Source organism: Anomaloglossus baeobatrachus, chromosome 3 (genome assembly GCF_048569485.1).
Source record: "Anomaloglossus baeobatrachus isolate aAnoBae1 chromosome 3, aAnoBae1.hap1, whole genome shotgun sequence".
Taxonomy (NCBI): Eukaryota; Metazoa; Chordata; class Amphibia; order Anura; family Aromobatidae; genus Anomaloglossus; species Anomaloglossus baeobatrachus.
Window position 1 is genome coordinate 291,936,683 of NC_134355.1, and position 16,405 is coordinate 291,953,087.

Sequence of the window (16,405 nt, forward strand, 5' to 3'; positions counted from 1 at the left end):
GATAGACAAGATGGACAGCAGTGTGAGCAGCCTCTTCTTACCTCAGCACCCCTGACATCTCCAGAATGAGAACAGAAAGACAGTGTAGACAGTATTGTGAGCAGCCTCTTCTTACCTCAACACATCTGGTCTATCCAGTATTAGATCAGATAGACATTGTGGACAGCTGTGTTAGCAGACTCTTCTTACCTCAACATCCCTGCTGTTTCCAGTATTAGATCAGAATTTCCACTGAAGGTACATATCTACACATACTATCTAAGAGATTCTACTACACATGCTTCCAGTCACCTATCCTAAAACATTCTAAGGTGTCAGTGATTTTAATACGGTGTAGGCCATTTTAAATTCTATACTTATTAGCTCTGTAGGAAAAACTATTGTGATTTTTCTCATTAAAATTAATTTATAATGACATTCCCTTTAGCTATCTAGATTTTTCTATTGCTAGATAAGTCCCTTAATTTGTTAAATGCTATTTATATTCTGAGTAAGGAACTGGTACATTTCCCAAAAGAATTCTGCTCTTTGACAACACCGGCAAATGCAAATATACTACTTATATTTATAGTTATGCTACTTAAATTAAAAATTATACTGAAAGTTATGCAACCACCACCAACTGTGCACCAATATTTAGGAAGGGAGATTTTATAGGGACACATAAGTGTCTATAGAGAACCAAATGAGTAGAGATGAGTGGACCCGGTGGGTCCCTGTTATCTTTTTTAAAAATCTGTCTCCGGTCCAAAATCTGATCCCCCTATAAGTCTATGGGAACCAGTATCTGGAGATTAAAAATGTTGGTAGAAGGGATGGGGGATAGGAGCATGCGCGCTGTACTCACCGAGGATCAATCATGGTGGCACACTGCTTCCAGGTCGCGCATTCACTTCTGGTGCCGTGCATTAGGCTCATCGCATATGCACTGCTTTCCCTGCTTTCTCTGCCCACCGGCCATCCTGGCGTCTGTGATTGCTTGCAGTCAGACGCACCCTCAGCCTGTGTGACAGCATCTGACTGCAACCAATCACAGGTGCTGTCTGCGGATCAGTATCATGGTATAAAAATAAATAAATAAAACAATTGGCATAGGGTTACTCCCTATTATGATACCCAGCACAGATAAAACCCATGACTACAGACTGAAGCCTCCAGCCCTGGGCTTATATTGGCTGTATATCAAAATAAGAGAAACCACATGCAGCTTTTTTTAATTTAAATAAATAATTTAAAAAAACGACATGCGGTCACCGCCAATTTTGATACCCAGCCAATATAAAGCCCAACAGCTGGGGGCTGGTATTCTCAGACTGGGGAGGTTCATGCTCGTTGGACTACTGCCCAGCCTAAAAATAGCAACCTGCAGCCAACCAAGACTGTCCCATCTATTAGATGGGACAAGCCTGGCCCTTTACCTGGCAGTTCCTGATTGCCCTGATATTGTGGCAATCGGGGTAATGAGGGGGTTAATGGCAGCCCACAATAGCCACTAAGTCCTAGATCAGTAATGGGGAGGGCCATGAGATACCTCATCACTAATCTGTAAGTGTCAGTAAATAAACACAAACACCGAAAAATCCTTTATCTGCAATAAAATACAAAAAAACACCCTCTTTCACTACTGTATTAACCCTAAAACACCCCTGCAGGTCTGACGTAATCCACACGAGGTCCCCTGACGATTCAGCTCTACTACATGTTAGTCACAGTGTGCGGCCATAAAGCATGACTTGTGAAAAAGAAGAAAAATCAGCTCACCCGTATATGTGCTCTCTCAGCTTGGGTGGGATGCATGCAGTCCACCAGACAGGCAGGTCCGTGAGAACGTGCAGGAGAAGTAAAGAAAGGGACTCAGCACCAATTCCAGAGTAGAAAAATGTATCCAGCGAGATATGAAATAGAAACTTTATTCAATAATTAAAAAATCCAAAATATCAAAATATCAACGATTCCATAAAAACGTCATGGGTTGACGCGTTTCGGACAACAAAAGTATGAGTAAAGTCCTTAATCATAAGCATAAAAACAATGTGGAATCCAGCTTATAAGGCTTACCATGAGAAATGAGAAGTAGACAAAAGGTGGGTGTAGTCCCAGAAAAATGCAAATGCAAATGAAGGCATGAAGTCACATCGCACAGATGAAGGTCAATTTTCATATACATTTATTATGCATATTAGGACCTTCATTTGTGCGATGTGACAATGCAGGCGACTCGGTTTTTCATTTAGTGTCTGCTTTTACCTTACCCATAATTTTGTGCTTATTTGCAGAGTTTCTCATGTGTGTCTTTTGTGGAGATTTTCCATGCATGCGGACACCTCGTGCATGCATGCACTGCGCAACCAGCTCTGTCCTCACCTATTGTACCATCACCCATTCCCTGCAGACTGTGAGCCCTCGCGGGCAGGGTCCTCTCTCCTCCTATACCAGTCTGTTTTGTACTGTTAATGATTGTTGTACGTATACCCTCTTTCATTTGTAAAGCGCCATGGAATAAATGGCGCTATAATAATAAATAATATTAATAATATATGCGCATACCTATGGTATCTTTTGCATTTATTTTCATATATCTTTTATGTTTAAATATGTACCTATTTTTCATGAAGGGGTTAATTCAACACCTCTCCTCTTCCTCCTTGCCTTCATTTGCATTTTTCTGAGACTACACCCACCTTTTGTCTACTTCTCATTTCTCATGGTAAGCCTTATAAGCTGGATTCCACATTGTTTTTATGCTTATGATTAAGGACTTTACTCATACTTTTGTTGTCCGAAACGCGTCAAGCCATGACATTGTTATGGAATCGTTGATACTTTGGATTTTTTAATTATTGAATAAAGTTTCTATTTTATATCTTGCTGGATACATTTTTCTACTCTGGAATTGGTGCTGAGTCCCTCTCTTTCCTTCTCTTCCATAAAGCATGACTGCCTGCTGTGACTGGAGACAGAGACTGAGCTGCAATCAGCGGTGACATCACTCATGTGAATTGGGATAACAGCTGGACGTTCCCACCTGTTACCGCAACTCATCTGAGTGAGGTCACCACTGATTGTGGCTCAGTCTCTGTATTCAGTCACAGCGGGCAGTCACAGTGGGCAGTCATGCTCTATTGCTGCTCGCTGAGACTTACAAGTAGCAGAGTTGAATCGTCATGGGACCTCGTGTGAATTACGTCGGACCTGCAGGGATGTTTTAGGGTTAATAAAGTGGTGAAAGAGGGTGTTTTTTTGCATTTTATTCCAAATAAAGGATTTTTTTGGTGTTTGTGCTTATTTACGTTCACTTACAGGTTAGTGATGGGGGTGTCTTCTAGATGCCTGCCATTACTAATCTAGGACCTAGTGACTGTTGTGGGCTGCCATTAACTCCCTTATTACCCCAATTCCCATAGAACCAGGGAGATGTTGCAGTATGTCTAAATTCATAAGCAAGTTAAACTTATAATACCCAATTTAGCCACCTGTACGCTTTAGTAGATGTTATTCTAATTTCCACACTATATAGGATGCCTATTAAAGATGGGCAGTGAGCCCCATAGGGGTGAATAGGCCCCATGACGATCGGGAGGGTTCAGGGTAGGAAAGGGTTAAGTTATGTGGCTAGAGGGCTGTATATGGGGCTATAGGATGGGTGGGAGAAACGGCAAGAGGGATTGGGGGAGAGTGAGGAGGAGGTGGGGTGTTGTACTAGGTATAAAGGGGGCTGTGCACAGGTTACCTCCTCTTTGTCTTGCCAAGCTGTGTGTCCCACCTGTGCTGCTGCCTCGCTGATTTGTAAGATGGCGGACCTGGCGGCGCTGCTGTAGATGGTGCGTGGGGCCTCTGAGGCCCTTGGTGTGGACGTGCTGCGGGAGCAGCTGGTGGTGGTCTGTGGGGCTGGAGCGGTAATGCCTGCTGCTCCTGCACCCAGACCTGCACTGTGTGCTCTGCGGGCGCGTCCGCCGGAGCGCTACTCCCCCAGCGGGGGAGGAGTCAAAGATCCAGGAGCCCCCTCGGGGACCCTCCTGGGCAGCGGAGCCCTCCTCCACCCCTTCCAGGAGAGTTACCGGCCGCCGGGAGGAATCCTCGCCGGAGATCGCGCAGGACGGAGGTGGGCGGAGCTTCGGCGAGGCCTACTTCCGGTTCGCGGCCTGCACGGGACCGGACCAGAGCAGCGGCAGCCCCTGGTGAAGTGCCGGCTGGGGGTGGTGCCCGGCGCAATGGAGCAGAAGAGGAGACTCCCTGCAGGTGGCAGGGGAGAGATGTTGGACGGAGGGGTGGTGCAGATCTGAGCGGCAGCCAGAGAGGAACGGTGGCTGGGTCCTGCAGCCCGCAGGGCCATATGCTGCAGTCCATTGTAACGGTTCCCACCCAGCGGGGACCAGGCTGGGGGAAGTTCCCAGCACACGTCGGGAGTGGCACGGCCTTCCTGCAGTCGGCAGGGAGGGAGACCCCTGAGAATGACAGATGGTGTGACTGTGCAGCGGGCAGCAACAGGGGCAGCAAAGAAGGATGGCGGCAGGACGCCGCGTCGCGACAAGAGAAAGAGGCCCAGCAGGAGATGCCCGGAGGAGCAGGGTGCGGTGACCGTGGGGGTTGACGGCCGACAGGTGCGGGCTGCCCCCTTGCTGGTCTCCCATGAGGACTTCAGCAGCACCTCTGATTCTGGCGAGGAAGAAGGACCGGAGGAGGCGGCAGGACGGATGGAGCGGCAGTGGGATGTTCGTGCTACGGCTGCTCCGGATTCGGTTCAGAGGCAGCCCGGTGAGAGGACGACAAATGTGTTTAATGTTGTGGGTAGTGGGGGTTCCTCTGCGGGTGGCGACATGCAGGGTGCGAGTGCGGTCGGACAGTCGGGGTTACCTGGGTCGGAATTTTGGGGTCAGCTGTTGGGGGTGTTGCAGGGATTGTCAGCTGAGCGGTTAGGACGGAGTGGGCTCGGGTCTCCGGCGGGGGCTTAGGTGGGCCCCCTGGTGGGTCTTCCGCCGGTGGTGCCGCTGCGCGAGGTCGAAGCTCAAGAAGCGGCGACGGCGGTTGTTGTGGGACAAGCGTGGCGGCTGAGGCGGTGGTGAGTAAGGACGCGGAAAAGGAAAAAGAAAAAGGAAAAGGAGGATGAGGTTGTGCGGCTGGACGAAAGGGCACGGAGTGAAGTATATGTGTGCTTTGAAAGTCCATTAGGGGTCCATTTAAAAAAGGAAGTGAGGGAGAAGATTTGGAAAGGGGAGTATGTGGAAATTTTTTCACTGCTCCCCTTGGAAAAGTTTAACTTGGACAAAGTAAAGCCAAGTGACACCAAGAAGGAAAAGGAGGATGAGGAGAAAAGGAGGTATAGGTTGATTCTGAGAACTTTTACTAACTGGCTACAGGCTTTTGCGATCCTAGCCAGTGTGATTGGGGAAAAGGAGTCAGAGAACTGCTCCGCCCGCTTCGGTTATATGGACTCAATAGGGGAGGCGTACAGAGTATACGGAGGTTTAGGGTGGTTAAGATATGACGAGCAGTTCCGGCAACGGAAGGCTCTGCGGCCTGGCATCCGGTGGGACCACAAGAATATTTCCTTGTGGATGCGGTTAATGACGGCTGCGGCTCAGCCCTTTCGAGGGGGTGCCGGGAGCATGTTGGCATTTTAACGAGGGGCAATGTAAGTTTGGGGCGTCGTGTCGGTTCAAACACGAGTGTTCCGGTTGTGGAGGTTCCCACTCGTTGGCCAGGTGTTTCAAAAAAGGTAAAGGAAAGTCGGGGGAGGGGTCTGGAAAAAGGGAGGACGCCAGTGAGGGTAGAAGCGATGCTGCCCTATTTAAATAGGTATCCGGATGTTCGGGTGGCGGAGCTGTTGGCGAAAGGTTTCACGGAGGGTTTTCGGATTTCGTTTGAATCTGAGGCGCCGGTGTTTCTCCCGGGTAACTTGAGCTCTGCAAAAGAACATCCAGAGGTGGTGAGGGAAAAGCTGCAAAAGGAGGTGAAGTTGGGGAGGATGGCGGGCCCATTCCAGGACCCACCATTCTCTAGCTTGAGGATTACGCCCCTGGGGGTGGTACCCAAGAAAGAGCCGAACAAATTTCGGCTCATTCATAATTTATCCTATCCGGAAGGGTTGTCAGTAAATGATGGGATATCACCTGAGTTGTCGGCGGTCTATTATGTATCGTTTGACAAGGCATTGGAGTTAGTACGGGTAGCTGGGCAAGGGGCCCTGATGGCGAAGGCAGACGTGGAAGCAGCTTTTCGTATACTTCCTGTGCATCCAGAGAGTCTTCATCTCTTAGCGTGTATGTGGGATGGAGAATACTATGTGGATCGTTGCCTGCCCATGGGTTGTTCCATTTCGTGTGCGTATTTTGAGGCATTCAGTTCTTTCGTGGAATGGGTAGTCAGGGACGTGGCAGGAGTCTATTCAGTGATTCACTATTTGGATGATTTCTTTTGCGTTGGACCGGCGAGCTCCTCGGTTTGCTCCTTGTTGTTATTTACGTTAGAGCGGATAGCGCGGAGTCTAGGTATTCCATTGGCAAAGGAAAAGACGGAAGGGCAGGTGACGGCCCTGTGTTTTTTGGGCATCGAAATTGATACGGTGGCAATGGAATGCCGATTGCCGGAGGGCAAGCTGAGTGATCTGAAGGAGTCAGTGCGGTTTTTGTATCGGGCTACGAAGGTGAAGTTGCGGGATTTGCAGTTAGTGCTTGGAAAATTGAATTTCGCCTGTCGCATTATGCCGATGGGGATATTTAATAGATTGGCGAGTGCAACCGCGGGGGTGACAGCTCCGAATCATTTTGTCAGAGTGACAAAGGTGATGAAAGGGGATTTGCTGGTTTGGGATGCTTTTCTCGACCAGTATAACAGAAGGACATTATGGATGAGCAGGGCACTGTCGAATAGCCAGCTGGAATTGTTTACGGGAGCGGCGGGCTTTGGAGCAATTTTTCAAACGCACTGGTGCATTGGAAAATGGCAACGGCTTTGGGTGGAAAAAGGATTGGTAAGGAACCTGGTGCTGCTTGAGCTGTTTCCCATCATAGTAGCAGTGGAGTTGTGGGGCCCCGAATTTGCAGGCAAGAGGGTTTACATGCATCGTGATAACATGGCGGTGGTGCATTCTATCAATACACTGTCGGCTAAATCACCTCCGGTAGTGGGGTACTTGAGGCATCTAGTGTTGCTGTGCTTGGCTCTAAATATTTGTGTGGTGGTGCGGCATGTGCCCGGGGTTCAAAATGAGGTGGCTGATGCGCTATCTCGGTTTCAGTTTCACAGGTTCAGGAGACTGGGGCCGGGAGCGGAAGAGGATGGAGAACTATGCCCGGAATGGCTGTGGGACCTGGCGTCTATGTAGCATTTTAGCATTTAAGGGCATTAGGAGATCGGTGGCCAAGGCTACTTGGTGCCGATACCAGTCAGTGTGGAATGAATGGGAAGAGTTGGAAAAGGCGGATTTTATGGAGCCTGGTTACATTGGTCGAGTGTTGGGGATCTTGACGTTGATTAGTGGGGATTTTTCGGCTGGTCAGTCTGTTTCGGTGATAGGTTACAAGTTGGCGGCGTTGGCTTTCTTGTTTGAAATGCAAGGGGTTCGGGATGCGACAAAGGATTTCCTGGTGCGGCAGGCGATGAGGGGTTTTCGAAAGGGGGCGCGGTCGCGTGACACGAGGCGGCCCATATCGTTTCCATTGTTGGTTCGTTTGGTGGGGTGTTTGGAGGATGTATGTTCTTCCCCTTATGAACGGGCATTGTTTACAATAGCGTTTGTATTGGCATTTTTTGGGGCCTTTCGCATTGATGAATTGGTTAGACCCCGCTAGGCAAGCGGTGGGTGATCTGTTGATGGAGGACGTGATGCTCAGGGTGGATAGAGTGTAATGCCAGCTACGTTTTTCAAAAACGGATCAGAGGGGCCGGGGACGCCTGGTGGTGTTGTTTGAATTGCCAGGGCACCAGTTATGCTCGGTGGCACAGGTGACGGAGTTTTTGAAGGTGCGAGGTGGTTACCCCGGTGTTTTCCTTAGGCATGTGGATGGAACTGCTTTAACACGATTACAATTCATCACAGTGCTGAAGACGGCTTTAGCGCGGGCGGGGGAAGAGCCAAGGGATTACAGATCTCACTCCTTTCGGATTGGGGCAGCAACTGAAGCCGCTAGGTGGGGGTTGAGTGAGGATTGGATTCGGTGGATTGGGAGATGGGAATCTTCCAGGTTTCGTTTATATATTATCCTATATAAATGTACTCCGGCACACTAGTGAAAACATGAAAAAGAGCCCAGTATGGTGCTCAAAAAAATTATTTTATTTTTTGTGTGTTCATATACTGTCCAACGTTTCAACCCTATGGGGGTTTTCTTCAAGGACTAGTTTTTATATACAAAGAAAAAAAATAAAAAACAAAAAGTACAATGTCAGTTTCAATGCAATATACATGAATGGTTACAGGAAAGGAAATATATATTATGATCATAGAAATCCTGTTGACAGGATAATATCAACATGTATAATAAGCTTTCCATTGGAATATAAGTAAAAATCTCCCATATATATGGTGTCCAGTATGATACAAAACATGTTATACAATAGAGCAGAAGCCAAGTGTGAAAACCTCAAGGGGGCGTACCTTAAATGGCAAAATTGGAAGGACTACAAGGTCTAGATGAATAATATGTGAAGCTACCTGTATAGGTCCGTGTTCAATTATCCTAAAAGCAATTTTGCCATTTAAGGTACGCCCCCTTGAGGTTTTCACACTTGGCTAGTCATATAGCATATTTTCATGTATTGATGATTGTACCGTTCACTCCATAGACGGTCTTGGACCTCATCTCCACCACATTTCACAATTGATAAGGTGTGATACCGAACATTTGATATTAGATCAAATACCGCCACAGGTATGCCAAAAAAACCCCACTTTTCCTCTTTCTCCATATTTTGTTTCCCTAACATACTGACATATATCAATATTATTTTATATCTCATCATTATAGTGATATGTGGACGCTAGAATTACTGTACTTACCTGATCCGCTTTGGGTGCTAATTTGAAAGTCATTCTTGTTGTACATAGGTACGTTGTAATCTTCTGCTCTATTGTATAACATGTTTTGTATCATAGTGGACACCATATATATGGGAGATTTTTACTTATATTCCAATGGAAAGCTTATTATACATGTTGATATTATCCTGTTAACAGGATTTCTATGATCATAATATATGTTTCCTTTCCTGTAACCATTCATGTATATTACATTGAAACTGACATTGTACTTCTTGTTGTTTTTTATTTTTTTCTTTGTATATAAAAACTAGTCCTTGAAGAAAACCTCCACAGGGTTGAAATGTTGGACAGTATATGAACACACAAAAATAAAATAATTTTTTTGAGCACCATACTGGACTCTTTTTCATGTTTTCACTAGTGTGCCGGAGTACATTTATATAGGATCTGTCATTTTTCTCCAGAGCACCTAACTAACTTAAGTGGTTGAGCCAGGTCTATTCTACAGAGTATCGTTTATATATTAGACCACACCTGGTCAGGTGATGGTTAGAGAGTTGGGGTTAACTTGTTTGAGTTATGGTTCTGGAGGGCAGGTTTTTTTTCCTTGTTTCAGTTGCTGTTTTATTCATGGTCTTTATATTTTCATAGGTCCATGTCTCGTGTGGATTCTCGGGCACTCCTTTGTGTATTGGGGAGCTTTGCGGGCGGATGTTCGTCGTGAAGGTCGGCAACTCGGAGTGGCGATGTCGGATGCCCATGTGAAATGGCTCGGAATTTGTGGCATGACCTGGGGGAGAGTGCGCCCTGAGGTAGCGTATTATAGGCGTATTGATCGCGAACTGGATGTGTTAATTTTGCATGTGGGTGGGAATGACCTTGGAGTGAGGGCGGCGAGACAGAGTTAAAGAGAGATATTAAGCTGGATTTATTGCACTTGTGGAGGGCTTTCCCGGGTGTTGTGATCATTTGGTCGGATATCATTGCTAGGATGCAGTGGCGTTTCGCGAGGTCGGTTGATCGGATCAACAGGGCCCGGGCCAAATTGAACCGGGCGATTGGCAGGTTTGTGGCGTGAAATGGGGGATTGGTGGTGCGACATAGAGAGCTGGAGGAGTCTACCGAGCAGTATTTGAGGCGAGATGGGGTCCATCTCACGGACATAGGGTTGGATTTGTGGATGTTGGTTTTGAGGGATGGTTTGGAGCAAGCGATGGGGGTGTGGAGGGCCCGGGCCAAGTAAGGTGTCACTTGGCCGGTCTGTGGCGGGGTGATAGGTCCGTTCAGAGAGGTTGGGAGTACCGACAGTCGGTTTGTTGGTATGAAGTCACTCAGGGGGAGTGGCTTCGGATTGGATTGTAATTTGTGGGCGGAGGTCCTGCAGGTTCTGGGGAGGGGTAATTAATGATGGAACGTTATTACCAGACACCTCGGGTCGGTTGGTCACGGCCGAGGTGGTCCTCTGGGCCGGTTGGAGGTTACGGCCGGGGGATAGGAATGATGGTTGGCCTCTCGGACGGATCTATCTGGTGTGGTTTTTGGGAAAGAGTTATATATGTATAGGTTATATGTTAACAATGGGTGGCATGTTGAGCCACGAGTTTGGGTACATATATACTGTTAAATAAAGCTGTGGCCATTCGTGCAATAAAGTCGTAGTCTGCGTCATTATTTTAAGTATAGATCTGGAGGGGGAGTTTTACATTGCAGACCCGCCTATACCTGATAGATGCGTCAAGATTTTATATCACGAAGTGCTGTTCTACATTGATTTTCTGTTCCCTTCATGACCATACATAAATGTGAGCAAACTAGGACGTCATCACACATGTGTCCTATATGTTACACAGACAGAGAGTGGAAATGCAGGAGATCATCTTTTCTCTGAGATACTGAGATTCTTCTGCCAAGTGTAAATCAACCTATTACATGTGACAGGTTTATTTATCTTCAGCCTGTACACCAAAGATCTATTCTAGTAGCCCTCATGTGGACACAAGCTTTCCCTAACCTAATAGCAAGCTCTGCTCAGTCTTTCCTGCTCCGCATTAATTTCACAGATTGGGAGAGAACTATGCAGCCCCTTAGTTATCTCAACGATAGGAATAATAATAATAAAGTTTATTTTTATAGCGCCAACATTTTCCACAGCACTTTACAGTCAAGTGGGATTTTGTACAGACAAAAACAAAACAAAGTAGCACAGTTCAGCAGCTACAATAGAAATAAGGGCCCTGCTCGCAAGCTTACAATCTATGGGAACACAGCGTTTATGAATGCTCTACATTGTGAGTTAAGGAAGCCATCGGGAAAGTCTGAAACTGCTGACCTTACAAACTGCAGACTATAAGACACATATAAATTTTAGTAAGATGTTATCTTACTAAAAACTACATCTTATAGTCAGAAAAATATAGTAGTATATGGTTTCACAATATTAAGGGGTATGCTATTTTATAGCTAATGTGTTTTAATAACATATAGACTAGTTTTTAGGGATGTTCCGTTTTCTTAGTAAAGCATACCCTCTCATAGGGATTGCCTTCTGTCCTTCCCAGTCTGCACTCCCATCTATAAGTAGTGCCATGTAACCAGATATATTACTGAAGTTCCTACATGGCACCTGCGCTAGTTTTCTATGCTAAGTGTGTCACTTCATAGGAGATTGAATGATGTGAAAGGTACATCTGTTAGATAGTAGTCCATGCTGATAGGATTGATAGCTGGCTATGTGAGGTATTTCTTCACAGTAGCGGTCACAATTCCACCTTCCTGTCTTGGGCACAATAGGTGACTGTTTGCTGCTCTGTGGATGATAGTTATGCTTACCTGTCGGTATGCTGATTGAGAGCTCAGTTGTCCAATCTGGTGCAATGGCATGCTGAGATTTTGATATTTTCAGTGACTGCTCAGCCATCCATTCTGAGACTGGGAGTTTTGGGGTTTTCCAGGTGTACCCTGTTCGGTCTGATTTACCAGCTATTTAGCTATTTCCCAGCAGAGCAGTCAGACCCAGAACACTGCCAGCCTTAGTATTCTGTTATAGTGCTCAGTTGGCCTGTTGTATCTGTGTTCTGGGAATTGATCTTATGCTGTCTCACCATTGACTTTGACCATCCATTTGCCTTGTCCCTCTGCTATGATTCTCTACCCTTAAATACTCTGACTCCGGACCATGACCTGACTATGCTTCTTCCTATTTCCGTAATCTTGACATGCTCTCCTGCTACCTGGCCACCGGAACTTTAACTATCCTGCCTCACGACTTGCCGTGTAGTGACTAACGTTACAGTAGCATATTAATTTTTTGCTCTCTGGTATCTAAATTGCAAATAATTTTCAAACCCATTTCTTGCACTATAAAGGGGCTGACCTCTTTAATGAAATAGAAAGGGAAATTGATTATACTGCTGCTTTTACAGATTGTTAATGGGACCGTCGCAGCTACAGCCACAAAATTTTGCACACTCACACTTCTGGACCCCAAGAGCGTCATAGGCTATGTTTTGAGGGGAAATTTTTATCACGCGCTTTACAGTTATTCACCAAAAAACCTGCCTCCTTTAAAGTGAATGGAGCTGGGAGCCACCCCCTTAAATGTTGGCGTGTCATAGTGCAGCCAGGGAAAGAGGCAGACACAGACAGGGTAAGAAACAGACATAGACAGGGTAAGAGACAGACACAAAGAGACAAACACAGACAGAGACAGACTGACAGGGAAAGAGACAGACAGGGAAAGAGAGGGAAAGAGAGAGACAGGTTAAAAGACAGACACAGACAGGTAAAGAGACAGACACAGACAAAGAGACAGAGACAGACACAGGGAAACAGACAGACAGGGAAAGAGAGGGAAAGAGACAGACAGGGTAAGAGAAAGACAAAGACAGGTAAAGAGACAGACAAAGAGACAAACACAGGGAAAGAGACAGAGGGAAAGAGGGAAAGAGACAGACAAGGAAAGAGACAGACAGGGAAAGAGAGGGAAAGAGACAGACAGGGAAAGAGAGGGAAAGAGACAGACACGGAAAGTGACAGAGATAGGTAGACAGACAGGGAAAGAGATTGAGACAGACGGAGAAAGAGACAGACAGTCAGAGACAGAAAGGGAAAGAGACAGACAGACAAAGAGATAGAGAGAGAGAGACAGAGATATATACAGAAGGGGAAACAGACATTATAATTACATTTATATCTATTTGTTTTGTGGTTTTTGTGTGCAGAATACATTTTTGTTAATACAATCTATTTTGTTAACAGCAGTTATTAACCCGGGCGAAGCCGGGTAGTACAGCTAGTTTAATATATAAAGCTGAATGTGTGTATGTATGTGTGTATGTGTGTATGTATGTATGTCCGGGATTGGCATCTGCACCGTCGCAGCTACAGCCACAAAATTTTGCACACTCATACGTCTGGACCCCGAGAGCGTCATAGGCTATGTTGTGAGGTGAAATTTTAACCCCGCGCGTTCCAATTTACCAATAAATTTTGCCCCTATCTACATAATGGGGAAAAAGTGAAACGAAAAGTGTATCCGCACCATCGCATTTACAATCACGAAATTTTGCACAGACACATCATGTGACCAAGGGAATGTCGTAGACTATGTTTTGACAGGAAAATTTAACCCCGCGCTTTACAGTTACTCTCCAAAAAACATGGCTCCATTAAAGTAAATGGAACCTGGAACTACAGCTTATTAGTAGGAGCTGTGATTGGTTGCTATAGGAACAAAAGACATTCATAGTATAAGAAGCTTATATGTGAGGTAATAAGATGTTTGTGGGAAGACGGATAGAGAGAGACAGACAGAGAGACAGACAGAGAGACAGACAGACAGAGAGACAGACAGAGAGACAGACAGAGAGACAGACAGTGAGACAGACAGAGAGACAGACAGAGAGATAGAGACAGACAGGGAAAGAGACAGAGACAAACGGTGAAAGAGACAGACAGAGACAGATGGTGAAAGAGACTGACCTGGAAAGAGACTGTCCTGGAAAGAGACTGACCTGGAAAGAGACAGATGGGGAAATAGACAGATGGGGAAAGAAACAGATGGGGAAAGAAACAGACAGATATGCAGACAGGGACAGAGACAGGCAGACAGGGAAGGAGGAGACAGCCAGAGAGACAGACAAAGATAGATGGGGAAAGACACAGACCTTGATGGAGACAGACGGAGAAAGAGACAGAAATAGAGACAGACAAGTAAAGAGACAGACAGAGACAGGCAGACAGGGAAAGATACAAACAGGAAAAGACACAGACAAAGAGACGGGGAGACAGATGGGGAAAGAGACAGACCTGGGAAAGAGACAGACCTAGAAAGAGACAGATGGGGAAAGAAACAGAGAGATAGAGACAGACAAAATATATAGACAGACAGAGACAGGCAGACGGGGAAAGAGACAGACGGGGAAAGAGACAGACGGGGAAAGAGACAGATGGGGAAAGAGACAGACCTGGAAAGAGACAGACCTGGAAAGAGACAGACGGAGCACATTACTTGGCCAATTTAGTTAAATCTGTGTGGAATATCAGTGGTGTTGAAATATATGTTGTGAAATGCTTCTATTAGCTTAGTTTTTGCCTTTTAATAATTACATTTCTATCTACCGTATTTGTTTTATAGTTTTTGTGTGCAGAATACATTTTTATTAATACATTCTATTTTGTTAACAACAGTTATTAACCCAGGCGAAGCCGGGTAGTACAGCTAGTAGTTCATAAAGTAGTTAATAGCAGATTTAGGAGCAAAGCTAAGTACATAAACATTTTATTGGACTGAAAATTGGAATTGTTTATATTTTACTTACTTTTACACTCACTAATTCCTGGAGAACGTATTCCATAGTAGCCAGTTGGGCATGAGGTAAGACAAACCCCAACTTGCTTCATGCCAATTCTTGAAAGAGCAAAAAACAGTCTTGGTTTACATGTCATGCAGCCATTGTAATCCGAGCACGTGGCACATCCACCTTGGCAATTCTGGCTGATATTAGGATGCACTGAAAGACACAGATATAAAAAAAAAATACTTTTAGTAACTTTTCACTTTAGAAAATATAATTTTGCACAGTAAAAAAATAACCAAAACTTGATTATAAAATGTGACCATTATAACCTTACTTCAATCTCTGCAACACAAATCCATAAAAATAAATCACCCATAGCTATATACAGGCCTAATAGATAGTTTATTCTCAATTATTCATATGGTAGGTGTTCCATTGTATGCCATACTGTGGTACATAGAGAGCTTATGCCACCATTAAATAGAACTATACTGTATCATCATACGGGCCTGTCATCCTGACAAAACGGCCAACGTCTTGTTTTATAACATATCCTGGGCATAACAAGACAATAAAATAGATCATTAGTCATTTTTATCTCATTTTCACTGTAATAAACACGCAGCAAAGTTAAGTTTTGACATAAAGTCAAGTTTGTCGCTTGGCATTGGATACGCAGTTTCATAATATATTATCACTTATAAGATATACAGAAATCCAGTGAACTCATTATAAATTCCTCAGTCTCCTCAAGAAAAATTGGACAGTATTTATACCGAAAAAGCATCTTACATTTTGGATCATACAATGAGGTCTAAAATTATTTGGCCAGTGACCGCACTTTCATGCCTTGACCTCTGCATTTCACTATTTTTTATTTAAAATGAAGCGACTGAGATGTAATTAATGTGGAGACTTTTGGGTTTAATTAAAGGGGTTAAAAAAATAAAATGTTTAGGAATTGCAACCATTTTTCTACAATGCCTCCTTATTTCAGGGGCTCAAAAGTAATTGGCCAAATTTCATTTACCATAAATAAAGTGTTTGTTTTTAATTCTTCATAGAAAATACTTTGGAGACAATATCTGCCTGAAGTCTGGAATCCATGGTCACTAAACGCTGGATTCCCTCCTTTGCGATGCTTTGCCAGGCCTTTACTGCAGTTGACTTCAGTTGATCCTTGTTTGTGAGTCTTTCTGCCTTATGTTTTGTCTTAAGCATGTGAAATGCTAGATAAGATATGGTGATTGACTCGTCTGTTGCAGAATATTCCACTTCTTTGCCTTAAAATCCCTGGGTTACATTTACAGTATGTTTTGGGTGTCCATCTGTACTGTGAAGCACACTCCAATCAACCTTCATTTGGTTGAATCTGAGCAGAAAGTACAGCCCTATATATTTCAGAATACATCCAGCTGCTTCTGTCTTCAGTCACATCATAATAAATACTAGTGACCCAGTGCCATTGGGAGCCATGCATGCCCGGCCATCACACTGCCTCCACCATGTTTAGAGATGATTTGGTGTGCTTTGGATTATGAGCCATTCCAACTCTTCTGCATACTTTTTTCTTCCCATCATATTTTGATGCAGGAGGATCTTTGTTTCATCTTTCCATACAATGCTT

The 16,405-nt window shown here is 44.9% G+C and overlaps 1 protein-coding gene across 1 annotated transcript in view; it reads right to left on the reverse strand.

Moving 5' to 3' along the window:
* The window catches only part of RSPO3 (R-spondin 3), a 186,039-nt gene that overhangs the window by 64,492 nt on the left and 105,142 nt on the right, over window positions 1–16,405 (reverse strand). The window contains exon 2 of the mRNA XM_075338280.1: window positions 14,800–14,991. Within this exon, the coding sequence (XP_075194395.1) occupies window positions 14,800–14,991 (192 nt within the window). The remainder of the gene's footprint in view (window positions 1–14,799; window positions 14,992–16,405) is intronic.